Source organism: Scophthalmus maximus, chromosome 9 (genome assembly GCF_022379125.1).
Source record: "Scophthalmus maximus strain ysfricsl-2021 chromosome 9, ASM2237912v1, whole genome shotgun sequence".
Lineage (NCBI taxonomy): Eukaryota > Metazoa > Chordata > Actinopteri > Pleuronectiformes > Scophthalmidae > Scophthalmus > Scophthalmus maximus.
In genome coordinates, this window is record NC_061523.1 from 18,594,338 (window position 1) to 18,617,720 (window position 23,383).

The 23,383-nt window shown below is 41.2% G+C and overlaps 2 protein-coding genes across 10 annotated transcripts in view; one reads left to right on the forward strand and one right to left on the reverse strand.

Moving 5' to 3' along the window:
• The window catches only part of atp8a1 (ATPase phospholipid transporting 8A1), a 96,445-nt gene extending 85,252 nt beyond the window's left edge, over positions 1–11,193 (reverse strand). For 2 of the 6 annotated variants that reach the window (XM_035650848.2, XM_035650850.2), the window contains exon 1: positions 10,614–10,732. In XM_035650848.2, the coding sequence (XP_035506741.2) occupies positions 10,614–10,695 (82 nt within the window). In that variant the 5' untranslated portion in view covers positions 10,696–10,732. Of the gene's footprint in view, positions 1–10,613 lie in introns of all 6 variants that reach the window. The other 4 variants (XM_035650849.2, XM_035650847.2, XM_035650851.2 and 1 more) reach the window with 4 other exon arrangements.
• A 4,259-nt stretch (positions 11,194–15,452) lies between these two features.
• Positions 15,453–23,239, forward strand: grxcr1a (glutaredoxin and cysteine rich domain containing 1 a). 4 transcript variants are annotated; one of them, XM_035650860.2, is made up of 5 exons: positions 15,453–15,611; positions 19,555–19,685; positions 20,893–21,132; positions 21,220–21,285; positions 22,883–23,239. In XM_035650860.2, exons 1-5 carry the CDS (start codon positions 15,464–15,466, stop codon positions 23,060–23,062), a joined length of 765 nt encoding a protein of 254 aa, XP_035506753.1. In that variant the 5' UTR covers positions 15,453–15,463; the 3' UTR covers positions 23,063–23,239. The 4 variants fall into 4 exon arrangements, with proteins under 4 accessions (XP_035506753.1, XP_035506754.1, XP_035506752.1 ...); XM_035650861.2 differs by lacking the exons at positions 15,453–15,611; positions 22,883–23,239 and adding an exon at positions 21,373–22,876 and having other exon boundaries at positions 15,993–19,685; XM_035650858.2 differs by lacking the exon at positions 15,453–15,611 and having other exon boundaries at positions 16,004–19,685.
• Positions 23,240–23,383: the final 144 nt, after the last annotated feature.

Below are 23,383 nucleotides of genomic sequence, written 5' to 3' on the forward strand. Positions count from 1 at the left end.
AGCTGGTGACTGTGGCATAGGGCCTGCGTGAAATAGAAGGCCAGAGGAGCAGGCTGAGCCGCCGTGATTGATGTTGCCCCTCTGTGTTTTGAACGAGCCCTCGCAGCAGGAGACTTTGTGCTGGGCCAGGTGCTGCAATGCACCAGTTGCAGCGAGTACCTGCTTCTCTTTAACTTCGTCCTGTGGCTCCGTCTACTTTGTACGTATGTATGCTAAATTTAAGCAGAAGCTGGGTATAACAAAACGTGTTAATAGTAGATATACTTTAACACACAACATGGAGTATACAATAGCAATATTAAAAACATGTAATTCTATATCTCTTTCTACATTTCAGATGGCAGCAGTTTGAAAATAAACCAAGACTGCAACAGTACATCAATAATTTTAAACTGTGGGTTAATGAACTAGTTTGAGCTACTTCTTCCTGTTCTGTATTCCAGTGAACTTGGTTTAACACTGTACAGTCTAATAGCAGATACACACTAAATACTTCATTTGAAATCAAGCCATCAACTGTGAGTTATATATTTATCTCAGTGTTTAAGTGCGAAATGAGACCATGCCCTAAACAACAAAAAAGTAACTTTAGAATTTATTAAATTTTGACAATATCCCACAATCCAATGGTTTTCTCCTGACAAAATGATATAATATAATACAGAGCACGCTAGTCAGGTTAGGCACACATATCGTCCCCCACGTTTGGTTTTCCTGTAAAAAGTACCAACATTGTACAACTCAATCTACACTTGAAAAAAAAAAACTTGAGCAATTGTGTGAATTTTGTACTTAAATTAAAATGTTAATGGTAAAAAAAATGGTATATTGTGTTAACATTTCTTAACCATCTTCTAAATTATGTCCTTACCATATAAAAACACAAAAGTTTATAAGAAATGAGCCACTGTATTTGTTTCTGTTAGAATGTATGATCTAGAATCAATGAAAAGAAAATTTAATTTGATTTTGTTTTGTTAATGCTAACACAAAAATATAGTGAACTATACAACCTCCAATAAACAATGTCATTAGGGACATTTTGCAGTGAGTGGTAGACTTTACCATCTCAACAATTTGTTGCAAAATATGCCAATAAGGTCTCTTATCGGTTTTCAGTGGGATTGTGTTCTGTTATGTAGTCTGACAGCAATGTGGTAGCAGGAATACTTCACAGTCTCATGACAAGGTAGTTAAGAGTTGTGCTCTTCAAGAGCCACCTGATCTCCAGGTTTTTGCTACAGCTCCTATTCACGCACACCTGATCCTATTAAAGGCTACATATTGAACTCTTTAATTGGATTAGGAAAGTAAAAGTAGAGCTAGAGCCAGGTATTGGTCAGCTTGCTCGAGAATCACTGGTCTAATTCTATGGCCAATCAATGAAAGGATGGAAAAAGGAAACCCTCTATAATTTTATAGCAGCAACTCCTATCAGTGTGGTTAAGGTCAAGGTTAAAAACAACAATGGAAACATCCACTTGCAACTTCCTGTAACAGTAACCACACCTAAAATTAGCACACAAGGCAAACGCTGCAGTCCAAGGGGCTGGGGTTGAGAGGTGGAGGAGGTTCCATCATCAAAATAGCCTTTCCCAGCTTCCGCTACAGAAGCATTTATGGGATCTCCCTCCCCCATATCCAGTTTCATTCCTTTCTAACACACTGTGTGGATGATGTACTCAGCCACTTCCACAAATGTCTCAGTGGCAACAACTCTTAATGTTCCCTTGTGGACACTGTGCATTTTCCCTGCACTAATTTCATTAAACTGCAGGCGTGTCACGGCTCAACTACCCTGACGTCAATAAAGAGAACAAGAGTGGGCAACTCTGTGGATACTCACTGAGTACATAATTCTTAATATGTGTTACAGGCTTCATAACAACAACATTTCATCTATTAATGGACACACCATATTACCCATACTACAAAAAAAGATCTAAGAGGCACAGAAAGAGAAGACAGGAGAGACTAACAAGAAACCAAATAAAGCCCTGTAGCAGTAGAGAACAGGAGCGCACAGCTCTGGAGGGGAAGCCTCTGGGGGAAGGATCAATGCCATCAAGTGTCGTAACGAGTTTGGATGCAGGCCAGATGACAGGATTATTGCTTGTGTCAGCCAATAGAGAAACAGGTGGAAGAATAGTCACAAGGGGACACGTATTTTGGAGAGAAGGCCCGATGGGAAAAACTCAGCCCAGCATGACTTGGCATTGACCAAGGCCGGTCTTCCCCGGTCTGTCTTTCAGAGACGAACTGAAACCAATGGACCCCTGTTCAGTCAATTCCACTAGAACTTACTTTTTTTTATTATAAATGCTAATATTTGTATGTCTGCATATGGCCAGCATAGTATTTTTTAACTGCTGAAAATCACAATGACGATAAAGTTAATCCCAAATTTTCACACTATAATTTGATCACAATTATTCAGGAATTTAAAGCAATAACTTACTGTTTCTCGAGACAAACCCATCCTCTATACCCCCAAAATATGTTTGGTACACTGGCTCCCTATCATCACAAAAACTGCACTAATCCTTGTTTTAAAATAAGAGGATCAACTGGAAATAGTCATTGTGTCCTGGGTATTTTTAGCAACAGTATCTTAGTCTGGCTAGTCATGTGAGCTCAAATAAGGGTTTTATATGAATAAATAAAAGATTTCATGTCACATGCTGGCAGCATTTAACAACTTATTTGCGTCAGCACCTACTATGTCAATGATCACACAGTGAGGATTCATTTTGCTCCATGACTCAGACTTATGATCCTTCAGAAAGGCCTGTCAGTGAATCAAGATGTTCAAAGGCTTTTTGTTGTCCCAGAAACTGGTCCAATCTAACCACTGAAGTATTGAACAAGCACTAATGAGCCTCTGTCGGCTGGTCAATAAAGTGTTGATGAAGAGGCACGTGATGTGGCCAGATCTATGCTGCCACAGGATTCATTCAATAACACCAGGGTGGGTGGTTGGGGGCAGACTGCTCGGGGCTATTGACTTTGATCTATCACAAACAAATGAATGGCACCCAAACCATAGTCAAGAGGCTTGTGAAGAAAAACTGCTTCAGAAATGTTGCTGAAAATGCAGAGGAGTAATGAGTGACTTGACTCCTGTAGAAATGTTGCACACACATAGAACATTGTGTAACAAGTAACTAAAAACAAGTAAGACAGAAGCGTGAGGTGTAAACATGGCGTCGGGCATCATCAGTCTGCACATTGTTCACCTTTACCCGAGGCTTTCTACCATAGATATTTGGGTGGAATTAGTTTCAAATCCCTGGGCTTTGAGATCTCTCAATCTCACAACCCACTGAGCCTAATGTGTCATTTATATCTCCTCATCGCCACCAAAGAAAGATCTGTACATGATTCATTTATGCCGGATAAATATTTAAGTAGACAGAGAAGCCAGTCTTCTCATGGGAATCAAAGTCCCAGTGATGAAAGCTTCCCCTATCTCCCACCATTTGTGAATGGAGGGGTAAGAGCTGGGGGGGATATAGATACAGCCTAAATCTAAGCAACAGTGACATCGATAAGTCGCTTATCAGATCACAGTTCTGTAACCAGCACTCACAACAACAACAGGGCAGCTGCGGAATTAATCCCCCACCGTGCTTGACTCCGTCTGGCTCCCCATAGGCTCAGGGAGGCTACAGTGGGACGGACAGTTCAGGGACAACACAGGCAGCTGGGGCTTGCTGTGACATCACAAGGCTGGCCTGGCTTAGCTTAGCGCAGGATCTGCAGGGGCCAAAACCTTTCCATTGAGTGAGACTTTATGAATGGTAACAGCAGGGAAGGGTATGTGGTGTGCTACAGCAAATAGATTTGTGAATGCCAGTCATTCAGTGATATTGTTATGTCAATGTTGTGCCTGACGTCACTAGTGTCACCATCAAAACTATAACGTAAACGGCTACAATGTTAAGGTATCCCCAAAGTATTTTGAGGTCCCCCAGAGCTTTTAACCTCAAATTACCTCAGTCGCACTGAAAAAATGGTTAATCTATTAATCAACAAATAAAAAAAATTAATTAACAACAAATTTGTTAATCAAATGATCATTAATGTTATTCATCTACAGCCAAGCTCTGTAAGGCTATGCTTGAACAGCATGCTAACTGATGTAAAGCTTATATACTATCTTGCATGTTCACTTTCTTAGCTTGTTTGCTACTTAGCACTAATCGCAAAGCACAGCTAAGGTTGATGGGAATGTCAAACGTTTTGAACAGTAGGTAAATGGTGATAAGCCAAAGCGATGGACACACTGAAATGTTTACTTTTGTTTTAGATAAAATGTCAAAGGATCACAAAAGCCATTAGAAACATGAATGTCTCGACTAAATCTAATACTAATCAGTCCCATAGTTGTAGAAATACTTCACTAAAAGCCAGAAATGTCTACCTGCAAGTGCATGCTGTTAGCATCAGAGAAAAGGACATTTCCAATCTCTCAAATGTGAAGACCTGCCCTTTTTTTTATTTACATGATTGCCAGATCAAGTTGTAGCCTGAAAACAAAAGTGTTTCTTTGTATAACTATTTTAAGGTCCAATAGACTGGTTAAGACGTGTAATGTCATTTCCTGTTTGACAGGTTTACTGGTACTGTTGGGTGTGTATTAAGACGGTTTAAAATATTATATATTTATGTTAACCGCAGGAGTAAAAAAATCATGTGACATACGTATTGTGATATTTACCTGTGTCACTGGAGATCTGATCTTCTTTAACCATTGTGGCTGCATCGTTAAATCTAAACCGTATAGTTTTAATAACCCAAACTTGAATATACCTTTACATTCAGTGTTTTGTTTAAGATGTAGATTAAGAGAGGCTTACCAAAACCTGTTCAAGCCTTATTTGCACTTGCTGCAATGAAGGCAGGTCTATCCATTGTCAAACATTTCTAAAATCAATCAGCCGTACAAAAATTTTAACATAGCCATCTTTTACATGAGTGTGTAATGGGCAACTGTATTTGTTAAGACAACCTAAACATCTGATCAAACTCAGTATAATGAAACTTCCTGTTCCTAATAATAAAATAATTGCTAAATGCAGTAGTAGGTGGTCCTTAGTAAGGACAACAATGGTAATTTCTATCATGTTCTCTAAAAATAGAACAAATAGAAATGGCTGAGCAATGACAATAATCCATCCCTGTGTTTCAGTCATGCTCACTGACCTGATCTTAAATGTATGATGTGTTAGTATAGCCAGGCAAACTGGCACCTACATAATCCAGAACTACATACTGCAGTAACACATGTGCACAGCACAAGCATACATCCTTTGTGCCCCATAGTTTACGCAGGCCTCAGTCTTGAACATTATGTGCTCAGACCATCTACAGTATAAAAAGCACGATCAATTACACTATTGCTTGTATGGAAGGTAGAGCAGGCACTGGTGAAAGCATTGTTTCATTAGCACAAACATCTAAAATATATATATATATATATATATACACATATACACATATACATACATACATACATACATATATATGTTAGGATAACTAGACAGGAAATGTAGATTTTGTATTGTACCTGCCCTGACTACTCCTTGATGATGTCAGTTGTCTGCATTCAAAAATCGGATGACAAATCAAACCAAATGTTATAAGTCTCATCTTGACAGAGCTGCAAGGAAACTCCACTATAACACTGTAAATGCTGTTGCTGAATGTGGAACTCTTGGATGTACATTTTAGACCTATAACCATCCATCTGAGGAAGCAGCACTCTGGCCTAGTTTGACATAAAGTTGAGACATGAAAGGGGACATAAAATAAAATCTTTCGGGTCAAGGGCAACAAGAGTTTCATCTTCCCAACCACTGATGGTGTTGCTTTCCTGTCGAGTGCCTGCCTACCGACACCTTTCCATCTGACCTTGTCATCCCACTGTGACACAATAACACTGAATAATCTCCTGGCACAAGCAGGATTGCCGATGCAGTTTAAGGCTTCTTCATCCGATGCTGCTGTGGTTTCATTATTTGATGCTCAGGAACAGAGGGTTTGTTCTGTTGAACATTAGTGAAGATCTTAGTTCAAAAGTATTTAACATAAAAGAAATGCAAGATACATTGATTGTTTTAAATGTGATTAGATGTGAGATTTGGGTTTTTTTTCATGAATGTAACACAAATTCCCCCATTATTCCTAATCTTGTTTAGACCCTCATATTCACATGATCCCTGGCCAGACGCAAAGCTCTACAAAAAGTCCTTGGTTTTCAGCTCAGGGCTCTTCCTTGTCTCAAGTCAATAAGACGACATGCATGGGCAAACATTGGCATAGGTTCTATCTCTGCATCAGAGTAACTGGGGAGTTTGTGTCTTTGAATCTGAGTTTGTGAAGACACATGCACATGGGCATTTTCACGTGTCCCCTTCCTCACTGTGACCTGCCACATCCACTTTGCCTCGCAGACAGAGCAGAATCATTGAGGTGAGGGAAATTGAGTGTCTGAAGAAACGCACATTAGACTGGCTGCAGGTTAGTGATGGAGGCAGAGCACGGAGTGGAAAATAGAGCAGAGGAGATGTCCCATGCCAGCACATAGACAGAGAAGAGAGGCCTAAGAGGACTTGATATTACACACCAGCGGCCCCAGACAGGGGATTTAGTGGCGTGTTGGGCTTTTGTGCCACATTATTATCAGCCAGTGATCCACCAGGCACATGGGCAGCCCTCTATCCCTTCAGAAGGAAGCAGTCTATCCCCCTGCAGTCTCCCTCCCCATGCTACTACCACTATTTAGACAGACTGGGGCTTAGCTGGTGTTATTGAAATGCTAGGGGGGGAACATCCTTCTTCACTTACACATAAAAAAGAAAAAACCTTGACAATGACAAGAATGATATGAATTGAATGGCAGAGATGTAATGCTTAAAGAAGAAGTAGACTACTTTAGGTATTTCAAAAATAGCATGTGGCCAATCAGGAGCTCAAGATCTCCTTCTACCATGGAAATCAGCTGACACAAAAAAAACGAAAAACATTTGGTCCTCGGATAGATTCATCCTCCTCCCGCTTACCTGCCTATCTTCACCTTTAGAGTCAATTGTGAGAGGGGATTTGGTCTGTTGTCGGATAAGCATGCAAGCTAAGACTGCAAACATGCCCATAGCCATCTGTCTAGTCTTAACGTTAGTGGCTCCTGTCAATGAGCTTTCCCAAGCAGTCAGTGGAAGCAGGTATTAGGCACCATCCTGCCCATCAAGGAAATTTGTATAGGAAGGATCAACGTCTAAAGGTGCCTGTCTGTCACAGCAGGATCACGCGTTAAACATGCTGATAGCTACTGACGTCACATGTACCCCAAGTGTCCTAGATAAGGTTATTTTGGCAACTCATGCAGGCACAGGCTGGAAGTGATAGCCGATGTTTCCACAAGAAGAGTGACAAGGAGTGGGGCAGCACGTGGTGGGCAAGACTGTGGAGTGTGCTGCATGGAGAGCTGACAGACAGGCCGCTGATAGATTAGGTGGTAAGCCTGGCAGAGGCCTGCCCTTTCTAGATGGAAGCCTGCCTGATGCACTGTGGTGATTAAAAAATAAAAACTTAAGGGTGGGAAGGTTGCTTGGATTTTCATCAAGACTGCCAAAAAGGAATGTTGCAGAACGGACACAAAATAGTCTGAAGGGAAACAGATATGGATATGAAGTCATGATGGTGGAATTGTTAATATAAGAGCAGCACCCTCACATGGTAGGAGGTGATTGAAACCAACGTTCAGAAAGATGCTTGCATGGAAAACCGGGTGAAGCATGGGTGATGATAGCTATGGAGCCGAGTGAAAAACAGTGAAATCGTTTGCTCTTTGTAACCTAAAAAGGTGGTGTGTGGTAGTTGGGGGTTGGGGATGACAGCATTAGCTACTGCATAATTCATGTGTTTGCTCTTGTGACTGCAGCAGCCACATTGATCAACAGTTTTCTATGGAATTTATCTCAGTATTTAATTATTTAGATTCCTACCAAGAACATCTATGGTTCTTCAGGGGAATAACGCCATGATTTTCTGTCATTGTGCACAGGATGAAAGGATCACCCATAATTACTTGGGCTTAAGTGGTATTTTAAGACCTAGACTCAAAACTATCACCAAGTGCAATGACAGGATGATGTGAAATGTCCACTATGAGATGCACGCTGCTCACACCACTCTTCTAAAGACAGAGTTCATTTCATGAGAAACTCAATTTAACAGCACAGACATTGATTTTACTGTTACACTTGAATCTAGAGTATAATCTAGATTTTGGTCAAACTGAATTTCAGCCAGTCAGCAATAAATCAGAAAGACGATCTTACCTCAACATAACTTCTGTATGTCACATAAACTGCACTGCTGTATTTTCAATGATTGGAAGAAAAAGAACAATGACATCAAAGCCACATGTTGGGAATACACTTGGCGAGAAGGTATGATCAATAATCACAATAGGGGCACAAGTTGGGTTTCATATATATATATATATATACACACACACATATATATAGGCATATAAATATGAAAGCAATAATGGTTATGTGGGTAATACTCCCAATATATTCTGCTGCAATATCATGGTCATGGTCTACTTTCCACATTTAGTGCTTAGACATTGCAGCAGCATCTGACTAAACACCCTTCTTTTTGTATTAAGCTATGTAAACTGACTGGTATAACCTTAAATATTAAAAAGATTATAATTTTACAGTTACATTACATTAAGAGGCAAGTACTGAATTATGGGTTAACTAATCAAAAAGTATGCATATAATTCTTAATAAACAAAAACCCATTGTTCACTTTATCAGTAATGATATTGGTCATAAATAATGGGAAAAGATATTGAAGTATTATTGATCAAAATGTGGTGCGTCACATCTTGAGATTATTAAAGACCGCCAGACTGGTCTTAGTTTTTCAGTCGTCCACCGCAGCTTGCAGTTGGCTCTTCATGTTACATAAATACTGAATTTTTAAATCAAGTCGCATGTCTCTTTAAAAATGTATTTCTCTCTGCAGTGCTAGCTACTTGGATGAAGGACCCACCTAAGGGATAGTTCCTGTTTGTACACACTCAACAATTGTCTCATACTGAGAAGAAGATCAGTAATACACACAGTGCATTTGTGTAGTCATTTTGTTAATAGATTTACTTGATGAAAAACAGACATATGCAGGTATAATGTACCTTTAACCACCACAATTTAAGATATAGAACAGCTCATCAATAGGTATATAAAAATACAAATTACAGTTATGTCTTTCTAATTCACTTTATCCTCTATACTCAACAGCGATGACTCAAAGTGGCCTGAGCCAACAGTTATTAATCAAACCCAACTATCCAAAATCAAAACACGAAAGCACCATTGGATTTACTGTGAGGAGAAACAGAAGCTGCAGTGAGCATCATAAATATTGTGATATGTTATTGATCGCTGTAGATAAATTATTTCTCCTATCCAGAGATGTCAAGAGGTCAGGGACGGCCACAAAGCAGAGAGAGGACAAATTTAAAGACTTCATAAAGAACAACATCAGACTGTGCACCTGCAGCTGCAGTAATGTGCCTCTGCTGTATGTGTCCAGCGACATGTGCTCTTCTGGATAAAAAAACACACCCTAATAGACTGAGCAGCCCTTTGGAGATCTTTGGAAATCACTTTAGCGATGTGTGTGCACGTATCCGCATATTCTGTGTCTGGCAAACACAGCCGAGATGCAGTGGAAAGTTACTGGTGCAGTGAAGAAGCGAGGGGTCCCAGCCGAATTACAATGGATGTATTATTAGACCCACGCCACCAGAGATGGTATTTGGTGGACACTTGTTATTGTCAGTGGTGAAAAGAATGTACTTTACGTGGCTACATGTATTTTCACTTGATCATTTTCCATTTTCTACCACTTTACCATCACCATTCAGAGGCAAACTCTCTACTTACCCCTGTACACAATTATGAATCAGTGATTGTAATGCAACATCACAATGAATATCATTCTGAAATGGGCCGTTCTTCATGATAGTACTAGTATTAAAAGTATCTTTTGATAGCTTTTACTAAAAAAAAAACCCTCTGCCGATCTAAAAAATTCTAAAAACATGACTATTACTCCAGACAGTGTACTTCTACGCTGTGATATTTGTACTTTCACTTCAGTCAAATATCTGAATACTTCCCTTACCCCCTGAGTTTTGAGCCGTCAGACTTGTGGGATTCTGACATTAAGCATCATCTTGCAATGCTGACGGTCACAGCCTGTGGTAGGCCGGACCGGGAGGGGGTGGAGTGGGCTACTGTGGATGCGGGCACCTGGTTTGCCTCGCATGGGGCACCACCCTGCAAGAGTTTCAAGGAGCCTCACGCAGACACCCATCATGTGATGGATGGAGCCTTTGTCCGGTAAAACCCTTTCTGATTTCATCTGCAGAAGACTTGTCTATCACTGAAGACATGTTGCATTTAAACCAGCCTCATTTTTCTGGAGAAAACTCTCTCTCACACACACACACACACACACACACAGCACCGGCCCCAACGGGGTTTCCTTGAACCCCGCCTTGGGCACCGTTGCTTAAGCTAGCAACTTACTTGCCAGTGACCCGCCGGTCGGCCCTGTAGCAGCGACCAGGACAGACCCGTGGACATGTTCAACCGTTTCACCAGAAGACATGCACTGCGGTAAAGATGGTCTCTACATACCCTCCGCCCGGGTACGAAGATCAGACATGGTCCTCTGGACGGGCGGCATCTCTCCGCGCAGAGCCGGGCGACGGCACCTGTCAAGCGGCCGTCAGTCCTGCTCCCTGTGGCGGCGGCGGCTGCTGCTGCTGCTGCTGCTGCTGCTGCTCACCGTCAACGAATGTTTTCAAAAAACGCCGACGAATTCAGCGGGAGAACCGCTGTCGTGCGGGAGAGGCGGCTGTGTGAAGGAGCGGTGTTTACGAGACGTAGCCACACTTCATTTCCTGGTGGTGGCGAGGAGAACCGTGCCCTGGAGCCCGCCGCTTCGTGTGCTCCCCCAGCATCGCGGTTCGCACGGCGGATCAGGGAGTCGACACGCGCCGTCAACTCGGAGGAGCAGACGCGGGTTTTACCATAAAGTGGAGCGAGAGGGAACGTGCCACTTCACAGCGTGGACCGTACCAAGTGTCACCGCCGGGAGGGGGGGGTGAGTGAAACACGCGAACTCATGTCACCACTGCTAAGGAAGAAGAGAACGTTTTATCCCGAGGGAGAAAAAAAGTAACAACGGTGTGTTTTTAATCGGTTTGCCCAGTAATGTCAATGATTCAGATATGATTCTAAAATTGGCCAATAATGAATTGTTTTGGTGTGGCTCCTCCCCCCTCTGCAGTAGATGTTGTTCACAGGTTGAAGACGCAACAACAGTACACTGGATGCGAGTTGGGTTACCACCACTCAGCCCTCTTTCTGTTTTTTTTTACAAAGTTATTAATTTATTAATACTTACTGCAGTGTCAGAGAATGACATCTCCACCACATTTAATACATGATAACTATTTTGCATGCAGGAAAGGGTTGCACATATACAATATTTCACAATATAATGGCTTTATATTGACATCTCTTTCAATACGAATATGATATATTACATTAGATTACATTACATTCATTATGCAGACGCCTTTGTCCAAAGCGACTAACAATAAGTGCATTCAACCATGAAGATATTACTTAAATAGTGCAAGACGAAAACATTTATCAAATAGGCAAAGCCGCTTGAAGTGCTTATTTGTAATTTTGTCCTTCTTTTCCTTTTCTTTATTGTTTAATATAATATATAAATGTGTTTTGTCAACATTGTCCACATGTTTTTGAGTATTATAATACCAGTTTTTTTCTGCAAGCAGTTAAAATATATTTATTTTAATTGCTTGCAAAACCACACGTCTTTAAAAAATAGTTTCATTTTTATTAGTAGTGGTGGAATATAATACATCTAATTTAGTCTGCTGTACTTACATTAAGTGCAGTTTTGAGCTACTTGAGAAAAGCCATTTTGTGAAACTATTCTGCTCAACCACATTTTTGAGGGATTCATTTTAATGCTTAAAAGTTACTTTGTCGATTCAGACCTTCAAAACTCAAATCATAACACGATAAAATATGATGTATAAAAATAGATTAAGCTACCATGCAGTATATAAAGTAATTATACTTAGCTCCACCTTTACCATGCAGCAGCATCATTAAAGTGATGCATACATTGATACCTTTATGATGAAATAATATATATTACTCTTAAATCTGCCTACTGAAGTAAGATTTTTAATACAGGACTCTATGAATATTGCTAAAGATCTGAGTACTTCCTCTATCGCTGATTATATATTCCAAAATGTGTTTATATATATTACATTATACTAATGTCATACATTGCAATTTATATACAATTGCAATTTCAAATCGTTCACCATCTAATCATTTTTTTTTATTATAGACTGATGCATAGGCCTAAAAAGAAGTCTGCAAATCATCAGAGTCCAACTGAGTAAAAGAACATATTTTAGAGGTTGCTCTTGTACCACGGCCAGATAAGGAGAATGATATCTATGTTCATACTATTCTAATATTAGACTTATGTTCATCGGGGCTTTACAACAAATGCACATTTTAGTAGCCTCACTGTGAGCACAGGGCTTTTAAGATGCTGCACTGGGACTGGGACAAATCAATCAGATGATCAGTCCTGTCCATGAAAAAACAATGCAAGGAAGAACTAAACTCACATATATATATATATATATATATATATATATATATGTGTGTGTGTGTGTGTGTGTGTGTGTGTGTGTGTGTGTGTGTGTGTGTGTGTGGATAATATAAAAAAAAAGGTTTTGCAGTGGCAGACATTGGCAGCTACTGGCCAAAACAATGTAAAAAAGCAGTTGTAATAGACACTAGTACTAGTCACTGTGTTATTATGTGATTATAGTCTTGAGACAAGCTCAGTAGAAGGTCTAATCCAGGGTGATTTACCAGAGCTTGCTTTACATCCCTCATCAGTGTGTCACTCAGCTGTCACTCAGCTGCTCCATAACAGAGACCCTCACTTACCAGAAATAGGAATATGGAAATATGCATGCAACTATAAAGAAGAAAAGCTGCAACAGTGCCTTTCTCTGCAGCACGTACAGTGAATCAAAGCGGGTTCTCATCCCCACTGCAGCTGAAATGCAAATGACACTGCGAGGCAGCATTTGTATAGCAGCAGCACCACTGCAGTCGCCTGAGAGAACTGCAGCGTTACGGTCTCGCTACAGTTGTCTCTGATGTGTGTATCATGCTGCAGTATTTTCATAATTCTGAGTGTCCTGCTCGTGTGTATTTTTATTTACAAGATTGTGTAGTTATCATTACTAGACTCCTTGCACATGTCCGGTGATAGAAGGTCTTTCATTACTACTGATTTAGGAGACATGTTTATTTTTCAATAAAAAATCTATTCATGTTGGGGAGGATTAAAGGGAAATTAGATCATGCTGTAGTTCCTGCAAAACATAAAACTGTCTCCAGGCTTTGTATATATGCTATGTGTAGTACATGCTGGCAGAAGGCATATCTTTGTTCACACCTCTTACAACAAAAATATTCAGTGACTAATATGTTTAAACAAATGCCTGTCAGTAATAAAATATGTTTTTTTTCTCAAATGCAATGGTAGGTCCTATTCCAATCTGCCAAACGAAGCAAAAGCAGAAACACAGAGAGCTTGTGTTACATATGGGAGCTTAAGATTCAGCACATCCAAAAATAAGAATTAAACACCTGAACATCTCCACCTCCTCCTGTGCCTGCTACAGACACATCTCTCCCTAAGGTTTCCTTTCTTTCCCCCACTCCACCTAATTCAACATCAGCTCGCCACCACAGGGATTTGGCTCTGTAGCTCCCGCCGTTGCTAAGCAACAGTGACAAGAAGCCTGCCTCTTCGATTTTGTGTGCGTGTGTGTGTGTGGTGGGTGTGTGTGTGTGCGCTGGCGTTGTGTTTTATAGCATTTCCAGTCCAAACAATGACTCGCTCAACTGGTCGACCATGTTTCTTACACTGTCAAAATCAGTGTCAATTACACACAGTACACGGCTTATCTTTATTTGTCATATCAGTATGACCTAAGAACATTTTACAGATAGTCCTTCCTCACCTTTGTTCTTTGATAAGCTATTTCAATGTAAGTATGTGCTTCGGCTGATTGAATTGCATATCAAAGATCCAACAAGTCTTATCATACCGATACTGCTTATGAATCATCATCTTTATTTTACCTTTGTCCACAGTTTGAATCCGTTATATCACAACAACAGCATTTCGCCTTTATTACATTAAGATGTTACCTAAACTATCCAATAAAGGATAAAATAAAATAAAATATTCTGATCACGATTAGTTCCTGAAATGCAGATAGATTTACATTTATAAATCAGTGCGAAAACCTCATCCGAAAATCATTTAAATCAGCTTTTGTCCTGTAATTCTCAAGCTCTTTAAGGTTTCTCTGAATAAATTATACAGAATGAAATCAACTGCAGTCAAGTTGACCCAGTTTCCGCAAACATCACTGTTCAGTGGAGAAATAGTGATCACAATAATTATTATTGTGTTATCTATCTTGTCTGCTTCTCCACATCTATCTGCAATAGGTTCACACATGAAACTAAGGTTGAATAACCAGCCCGTGAAAGATGATGCGTGCAACCCTCAGTCTGGGAGCCCCTTTGTCTCCGCAGACAATACTTTGAGCCTCTTTACTGCCGTTGGGAGAGAAATGGGAAAAACTAACGCAGCCTCATAACACTGCACAAGATTTTCTGGATCCTATCCCAGAGGATTTTAAAATGGTACCCAGTTAACTAGACAGGATGGAGTGCTGGCTATTTCCCTCACCGGTATCGTTCCCATGATGCTGAAAACTGCCATAGTGAAACATCTCCTATAGGAAAGCCCGATCCTTTGGTGCTCAACAGTTTAATAGTAATTCATCACTGAGCTTATAGGAGGAAATCGTTATATTAAAAGCTTGATTAATATGTTAATTGTATTCCGGGGACACTTTCATTTGGCTCACCACAGTACTGACACCATTTCCAGTGCTTCTAGACTCAAAACGATGGACCTGTTCAGAACATCTGCGGCTGCAATCCCTCTGAGGGCTCAGTCTGTGAACCTTTGGCTCGGGAAGAATGAACCCCTGTCTTTATTAATCCTGCCCCTGCTCACTTTACCCGGATCATTTTGTCATTGATTTTATCATTAATCACAGTTCCCGACTGGGAGGATTGATCAAACCAAGCCAGTGGGCGCAGCCATCAGGCCAGCAGCTGCATCCTTCATCCCCTGCCCGGACGCGGCCCTGGAGGGAGTGACTGGGCAGCGGCGATGTTGAGCTGTAGTTGAATTGCACTGTGCCCCCTTGTGGATGTTGATCTGTAGTCGGGGAAGCGTGAGCCGGTTTGATGGTCAACTAATCACCAGTGGTGAGTCATTTATTCAGGAACCCTGTTCACAGTTGCTGGTCAGTATGTGCAGCTCCACCTGTCAGCCTTTGCACAAAGATTCCGTGAGAGGTAAGATTTTCATTTGAATACAATTTTAAATTCCAATTTCTCTCTCTAGCTCTAGATCACTTCGGGTTCTGTCTCATTATTACTACAACTCAGAGAAATGTCATGCCAGTCAGTCATATTGTGAAGTCAACATAAAGATCCCAATGAGTACATCCCTTTATTCATGCCGCACAAAATGAAAGCCATTTGTCAGCCTGCACAGTTTGACTTTTCTTTCCACTCAGTCACAGCCGAGCAAACAAACAGCAGTTAAATTGCACAGTGCTAAACTATTAGTCTTGTCAAATGGATTTTTTAATAGCGGTTGAGGTTGTGTGGGGGGGGACGGGGGGGGGGGGACTTTAGTACTACTGATGAGGGGGCTGAGAGATAAGCTCTCCAGGTTGATTAGACTGTGTGTGTGTGTGTGTGTGTGTGTGTGTGTGTGTGTGTGCGTGTATGTGTGTTGTATGTTTAACAGACTTGAATTGACACCATCTCAGCAGCGTCTTCTTTAAAATGTGCTGGAGTCAGATAAAATGGCTGTTTGACTCGACGTGACACGGGTGTGATTGAGATAAGCCTGCCCCCCATCCTGTCTTTACAGTGGGCTAGAGTCGACACGTGGGCTGGTTTTCATGTGTTTTCTATCTCGACTCTACTGCAGTGTCACTACAAATGTGTCCACATGAAGCCTTTTGTGTTGTACTAAGACAACTGAGGAGACTTTCACAGGAAACCATAGGGTGTACAGGGGAAGGACGATTGAGAGAGAAGATCAAATGAAAATCATATGTAAAGACGTAACTGATTTATTCCAATTATAAGAACACTATGTCCAGCTGGTAGGAAGCATAAAATAAGCAGCTTTATCCAGACACTGACTTTACAAATGTATAAATCCATCCCGCACAATGTCTGTATAATATAATATAAAATAAATGATATATAATGTAATATAATATAGAGTACTACTGAAACACAAACTGGTTTGCAAACTGGTGTAACCCACTGTCCTTCACAACCACCTGGCCATTTCTTATCTTATCTATCATCTTTACAACAAAGGGAATTGTCGTAAAGATGACAAAGAAACAAAACCGTACCTCAACTCTTAACCCACTTCCACCTCCAGTTGTGTTTTTTCCCAAGTTGATAAATAACTTTTTGAGCTCATATTCTGTTGCTGTCTACAAAGTTATAATTAAAATACAAAAAAGAAACAAAAAACTTAAAGAATGTGATTAGCTAATAAAGGTGTAACTTGCTTTCAAAATGAATTTCAACATATTTATATTTATAATATTAATATTAATATTTTTTATTAATATAAAAACACAACATTCATTACATATCTTAGTTACAACACAATTTGTATATATTTAATTTCTGCATTATCAGGACTGTGTGTAGTTGGACTAGATTTTAAAGGCACTGTTTTATTGTTGTTGTTGTTGTTGTTGTTGTTGTTGTTTGTGAGATAAAGTGAAGACGAAACAGCACAGACAGAAATGCCTCATGTGGAATAATCAAAACCTTTCTAACTTTGGCAGAAAAAGACGCCATAGTAAGAGGCCAATGAAGAACATTAGTGTTTAGACATGGATAGTTAGAGCTCAATAGATTTTTTTTTAACAACAACAACTTGAGAGAATCAAGTTTTAGGATGATATAATAGAAAATGAAACTAATGCATTTGCCACCATTAGCTCCTCAGACAGTAATGTCAAAGTCTAGACGCCCAAATGGCGTCTAACATTGGCTAATGGCGGCAATAATATGCGATGTAATAGCTGCTGTAAAGTTCTTATGATAAAAGACAGTTTAAAGGAGAGTCAGAGTCACATTGGATCGATAAAACCCCCGGAACAACGGCCAGACTCTTATTACTACTGCAGCCTCAGGGTGTCACTGAATCTTAGTTTGACACGTTCGACAGAGATGGATTTTCTCTAATGATCAGGACGAGGTGATATGAACAGGTGCCGGGGCGGGAAAAACTGCCGCAGCACTCGAGCAGAGTGGTGCTGTCATCACTACGTGTCACATCTCCAGGAAGCTGCTTCATCACCTGTGACACTCACTCACACACACACACACACACACACACACACACACACAGAAAAGCACCCCAGTGGCCGGGGCGTCTCTGTCGTCACGCTGCTGTATTGAGTCAGTGTGACACATTATATGGTCTGGTCGTCTTCTGCCCGGTGAGGACGCCCAGTGAACACCTGCACTCCCGCTCTGGGTGTAACACTGTACGCCGTCAAGGAACACACACTTCTGTCATGCGTTCATGCACAAAGATGATGTCACAGCACATTTACTTTATCGTAAGACTGAAGCTGAGGCATTTGAAGAAACTCCTAGTACGTTATTCAAATTGGAGACGTATTCAGGAAAGCCGTGTACATGTTGAGTATGTCGTATTTAAATTTTTGAGTGCTTGCGTAATATTGTGCTTCCCTGATACCTATACAATTTTCTTTTCATTAGTTAATTTTCAACAAATACAGTTCAAATGTATATAAAACATTGTCAACCGATAAGCCAGAACATCCAACACTTAAAGGGCATAGGCATGAAAATGTTAGTGCAATAGAACATGAATGTATGTTCAAATGAAGTGTAAATAGAAGCATAAAAAGATATAAGAAGTTATACGATATTGACGTGCTTATATTATGAACAAAGTTCCCACTGTTCTACAGCTTTGAGGCTTTAATTCAGCGCAGCAGTGAATACCAGGTGTTTGGTCATGAACCCGAATGTTGGACAAATTAAAATTTATGATGGGATCAACAACAAGTAATTGGGATACATATTCTGGGAATCGTGATTGTCTACTCAAAATTTTTGTGCCTAACCAACGAATAAATGTTGCAATATTGCACCGGAGAAGTAGCGACTTTGACCTGCTGGTGGCGCCGGAGGAAAGGTCAGGGTTCACAACCTCAGGGAACCGCCAACGTGTGTGTGTGTGTGTGTGTGTGTGTGAAACGTCATGACAATCCATCTGGTAATTGATGAAATCTTACATTATAAGTCTAAAGTTGGACGGCAACGGGCTGACATTGATGCTATTGTAGTTTTTTTTAAAAATCGCGTATGGTTACTGGTGTAGGTGGATGTTTGCGTGGGGTTGTGGTGAGCTGCGTAGCCGTCGTGTGTCCTGCAGTCTTACATTTCAATCATTCATTCGTTTGCTTTGGTTCTGAATGTAAAACCTCCACCACATTAAGCACATAACCTGTGATAAATCTCAAAAATGTACTTTGCTTTGCCTCACAGCTTTCCCCACGAGAGAGAGAGATGTCCGCTTGTTTGTTTGCGTTGCTGAAGCATACAAAGTCAGACCACTAAAAGTCTTCTGTCAGAGCTTTGGCGAAAAAACTGTGTAAACTGTGATGAATAATTCAAAGACAACTATCATTTTACTTGAGATTAGCTTGCTCGGTTGCCATGGTGGAAGTGCATGTATTATTCACCGGCAGCGTGAGTGTGACCGTAAGGCAGCTTACAGACTCTCAGTCATTTTTAGATCTGCTCCAGCAGCCAGGATTAAACGAACTAGTAATCCATGGGGAACAAAATAGTTTGTCTGAGCTGCATGTTCAGCTCCGAATGAGAAGCGGGGAGCCGGGCTGCGGTGCCGCGGACCATGTAGTGTAGCCGAGGGGTTTTGCAATGGAGGGGACACTGCTGACGGAAGGGCAGGAGAAGCCGCAGAAGCGGGTGAGGTTCCGCGTGGCCTCGGGGAACAGCGGCCGGGTGCTGAAGGAGATGTTCAAGGATGAGGGGCCTTCAGACTCGCTGGAGTCCGACTGCACCAGCAGCTCCGACGCCGACCGGGCCAGCACCCCGTCCACAAGCGGGGACTCACATGGACACATGTACGGATACCTGGGCTCGGAGCTGGATGACAGTGAGAGCGAGCCTGATGATCTGCTCATGTACGCAGGGGCCACCAAGGACTGGATGTTCACCACCAAGAGGGTCAACATACTCAGTAAGAACGGGACCGTGAGGGGGGTCAAGAACAAAGTCAGCGCAGGTCAGACGCTGTTCGAAAACATCACCGATTCCAACAGTGTAAGTAGCCAAAGTCTGAGTGGGCCTCGTCCAATGTAGTCGTAGCAACTATTTCATGAAATCACAACCCTCCTTGAATCCTTTGAGCTCTCGTCGTCATCAGCGCGAGTCCTTGTCCTCAAGTCTAGTTACAGGTATGAACCACATGTAGGTGTATGACTGGGATGAAAGCTCACAATAGAGGACAAGGTCGCAGAGCAATTAAAGTTTAATGCTGCATTTCGTTTAGTGTTTCAAGAGAGAAACTAATCAGGTTAATGAATTCTCTTCGCTTTCTAGTATCCAGGCACGAAGGAGTGTTTGTTATTCTGATGCTAGTCTCGGCCCGTACACTGATGCAAAGGTGATATCGAAGGTCATATCGAAGAAACTATCTCTCTGCTCAGTGATATTAAGTGGAGCGACGCAGACAAGATAAAGCTTTTCATCGTGATTAAGTGAGATTATCTTTTCTTTAGGGTGAAGTTTAAACGCGTGTCAAGGTGAAGTGGTGCGCTCTGGTCCTAAAGGAACATTTGGGTGTTTGAAGAAATCACTTTGCATGATTACAAATTGTTACGCAAAAAACATTCCAAGATCTCTTTCATTTTTGTAATGTTTTGCTTGAAGTAGATCTATTCCAACACAGTGAACATGAAGTTCACATTGGTTATTTTTTCAGAGTTTTCAACTCTCAATTCAATAATTACCTAAAATATAATTACAAATATCCAAATTTGAATGGTTTACTCTGTGTCTGAAGTTATTTTCGAGTAATTTGACAATAACACACACACACACACACACACACACACACACACACACACACCATCAAATACACAGATTGAGAATGGTAGTTACTGTATTTATGATAAAAATTTGGTGAATTGGTACCAGGACTCCACACAGAACATTTAACCATTAATATCTGTACTTTCTTTTCGTTCAGCATCGCCTTATTGTATCTTTGTTTGCAAAACTTCAAAGACTTCCCTTTCAGACAAGTCCAGGATCCTGGGCGTATTCAAATTGATTCAATCACAGGAAGCCTTCTAATTTGAGTCTGTCAAACATAAGAATGGAGACTATAAATTGTGTTAAAAAAATCTATTATCAGTATTGATACCACTGGTAATACTTGTTTGTTCAGTACAGCCAACACGGAAATAGCATGTCGTAATCTGCATCACATGGTTGCTAAGGAAACCTTGTGCCTCCTCCCTCGTAGCTGGAGTTACTGCTCGAGTTTGGGCAGATTGTGATCTACACCACGAGCTTCCGTGTGGTGAGGAACACCTTCGAGCGCTGCGCGCTGGTCAGAAAGATTTTCCAGAACCACCGGATGAAGTTTGTGGAGAAGAACATCGCCCTGGACATCGAGTACGGGAAGGAGCTGGAGGAGCGGTGCAAACGCGTGGGAGAGCCTCCTTCATTACCGGTCGTGTTCATCGACGGACACTACCTCGGGGTCGGTTGTTATCCCGCCTTCCTGTTGTCAATATCTTGTGCATCCCACAGTGGGTTTATTAAATATTCAACGTCTCTTGTTTTGCAGGGTGCTGAGAAAATACTCGGTATGAATGAATCAGGAGAGCTCCAAGATCTTCTGGCCAAAATTGAGGTTGGTTGTCAGTGACTTTCCTGTGAATTGTGTTGACTCAACCATTTGATGTGACACATTCTGATGTTTAATTATTCATACATTTAGATCTGCGGAAACATGATGTGTTTGCTTCGCAGCACATAGAATGTTAAGTGAAAGGTGATCACAGAGTCACGATGATAAATCAACGCTCCGAAGCCACAAAGATGAAGAGGAACAGTGCTCACAGGAGCACTCACTATGTTAAAGATGTACGCACATCGATGGACGACCATCAGTGACGGAGGGCTTGGTATCAATTCGGCCTCCCACACATTCGTCCAAACACGGAGCACATCTCTCTCCGTGGTGCAAAACCAAGAAAGTGTACATTATGTTCAGCAGCGGCAGCTTCACTCACGCAACCGCTGGCCTTTTCTCAGGCCTGCGCAATGATTCGGAGTTTAGGACAAAACATTTTCACAAGTGAGAGCAGCGTGGTGACAATTACATTATTGTTTCCCAGTCACTGCAGCCTATTGAAAATACGCAGCTCTGAAAGGTCATGCGTTCACTAATGAGTCCAGACCCGCGCAGCAACACGGTGTTATTGTGTTTCTACAGTATGTCTGCAGAGTTAGATACAAGTTTGACTTTTTGGAAAGTATATGCCTATTTGCTTTCTTTCTAAGAGTCAGATGAAACGTTAATATCACTCTCCCATATGTCTGCTAGATACGAAGCTGCAGCCAGGAGATGGTTACCTTCGCACAAAGACATGAAATAGAGGGGAAACAGCGAGCCGATGCAAGAGGCACCTACCAGAACCTCTACATTTAGTTCACCGATTAGCATGTCATACATCTAATAATAATAATAATCCGTGCGAAACCAAAGTAGAACATATAATATAACATTAGCAGTGTTAAGTCTTTGGAGTCATTCATTACCACGTGAAAAAAACGGACAAAAATCTACGCACGGCTGCTTTTAAAATAAGTGCATCAACTTTATGGAGGACCATATTTCATATAAATGTAATCGGCAGAAATCATGGCTTTGTTTGTAGCCATGTTGACACAAAAGCTGTGTCAACGTGGCCCAAGTGCGAGTGCGAGTTGTGTCCCAAGTGCGAACGATGGGTGCGTCAAGAAATGACCAGCTGACGTGGAATTACAACTTGGGTGACGGACTTGATCTGTTTTTTCTGACTTGACTGCTCATAATTACAATCTCAAAACTATTGGATAAACTCCTAATTGACTCCAGTAACTGCTCGTGAGCAAGAAATCCTGTACAACCACAACACTTGGCGCTGTGACACTTGGGTTTTTGTACAGATTAAATCAATTAGATATTGTGTGTTTGTTTTTTGGAGCTTTACAGGTCTCTGGACTTTATACTAAGCAATGCTGACTGACTACTTGCTAGATCATATACGTGTAGACATTAGGAGCATTGGACCCTTCATCTAATTTTGGTCTTTCAGACAATTACGCTGATTCAAAAACCTTGTACATTGACAGACGTTGGATTTAGACAGAGAAAGAAATCAAATCCTGATTTGTGTTATTTCTTTACCTATTGTTGGACTGTTTCAGAAAAATGATATGAAATCGAACCTTTTTTTCCATAGAGGGTACAGCATCCCCAGACGTGCCAGACCTGTGGGGGCTTTGCCTTCATCCCATGCCCGATGTGCCACGGCAGCAAGATGTCCATATTTCGCAACTGCTTCACGGATTCCTTCAAAGCCCTCAAGTGCACTTCCTGCAACGAGAACGGCCTGCAGGCCTGTGGGAGCTGCAGCCAGTGAGGACGTCGTGTGCCTCGCCCAGCGTCCTCACTCTCTTCCCTTGGACCTTGGACAGGAACCCTGAGCTGGACTGCAACACAGACAGTGCAGTGGAAACAGCAGAACTCTTCTCCCATGGCCATTATTAGTTATAGAAAAAGGAATTTGTAATAAAAATCGGTGAATGTGTGGATTTAGTATTGATGCTATGGGTGTGCTGAATCTCCATTTCATTCATATGACAGTTATTTTTTTATACTATTAAGCAAATAACAATTATTATTATTGCAAAATTCTCACCGAAAAGTTTCTATCTGGGTCTGTAGGGACTGAGGAGGCTTG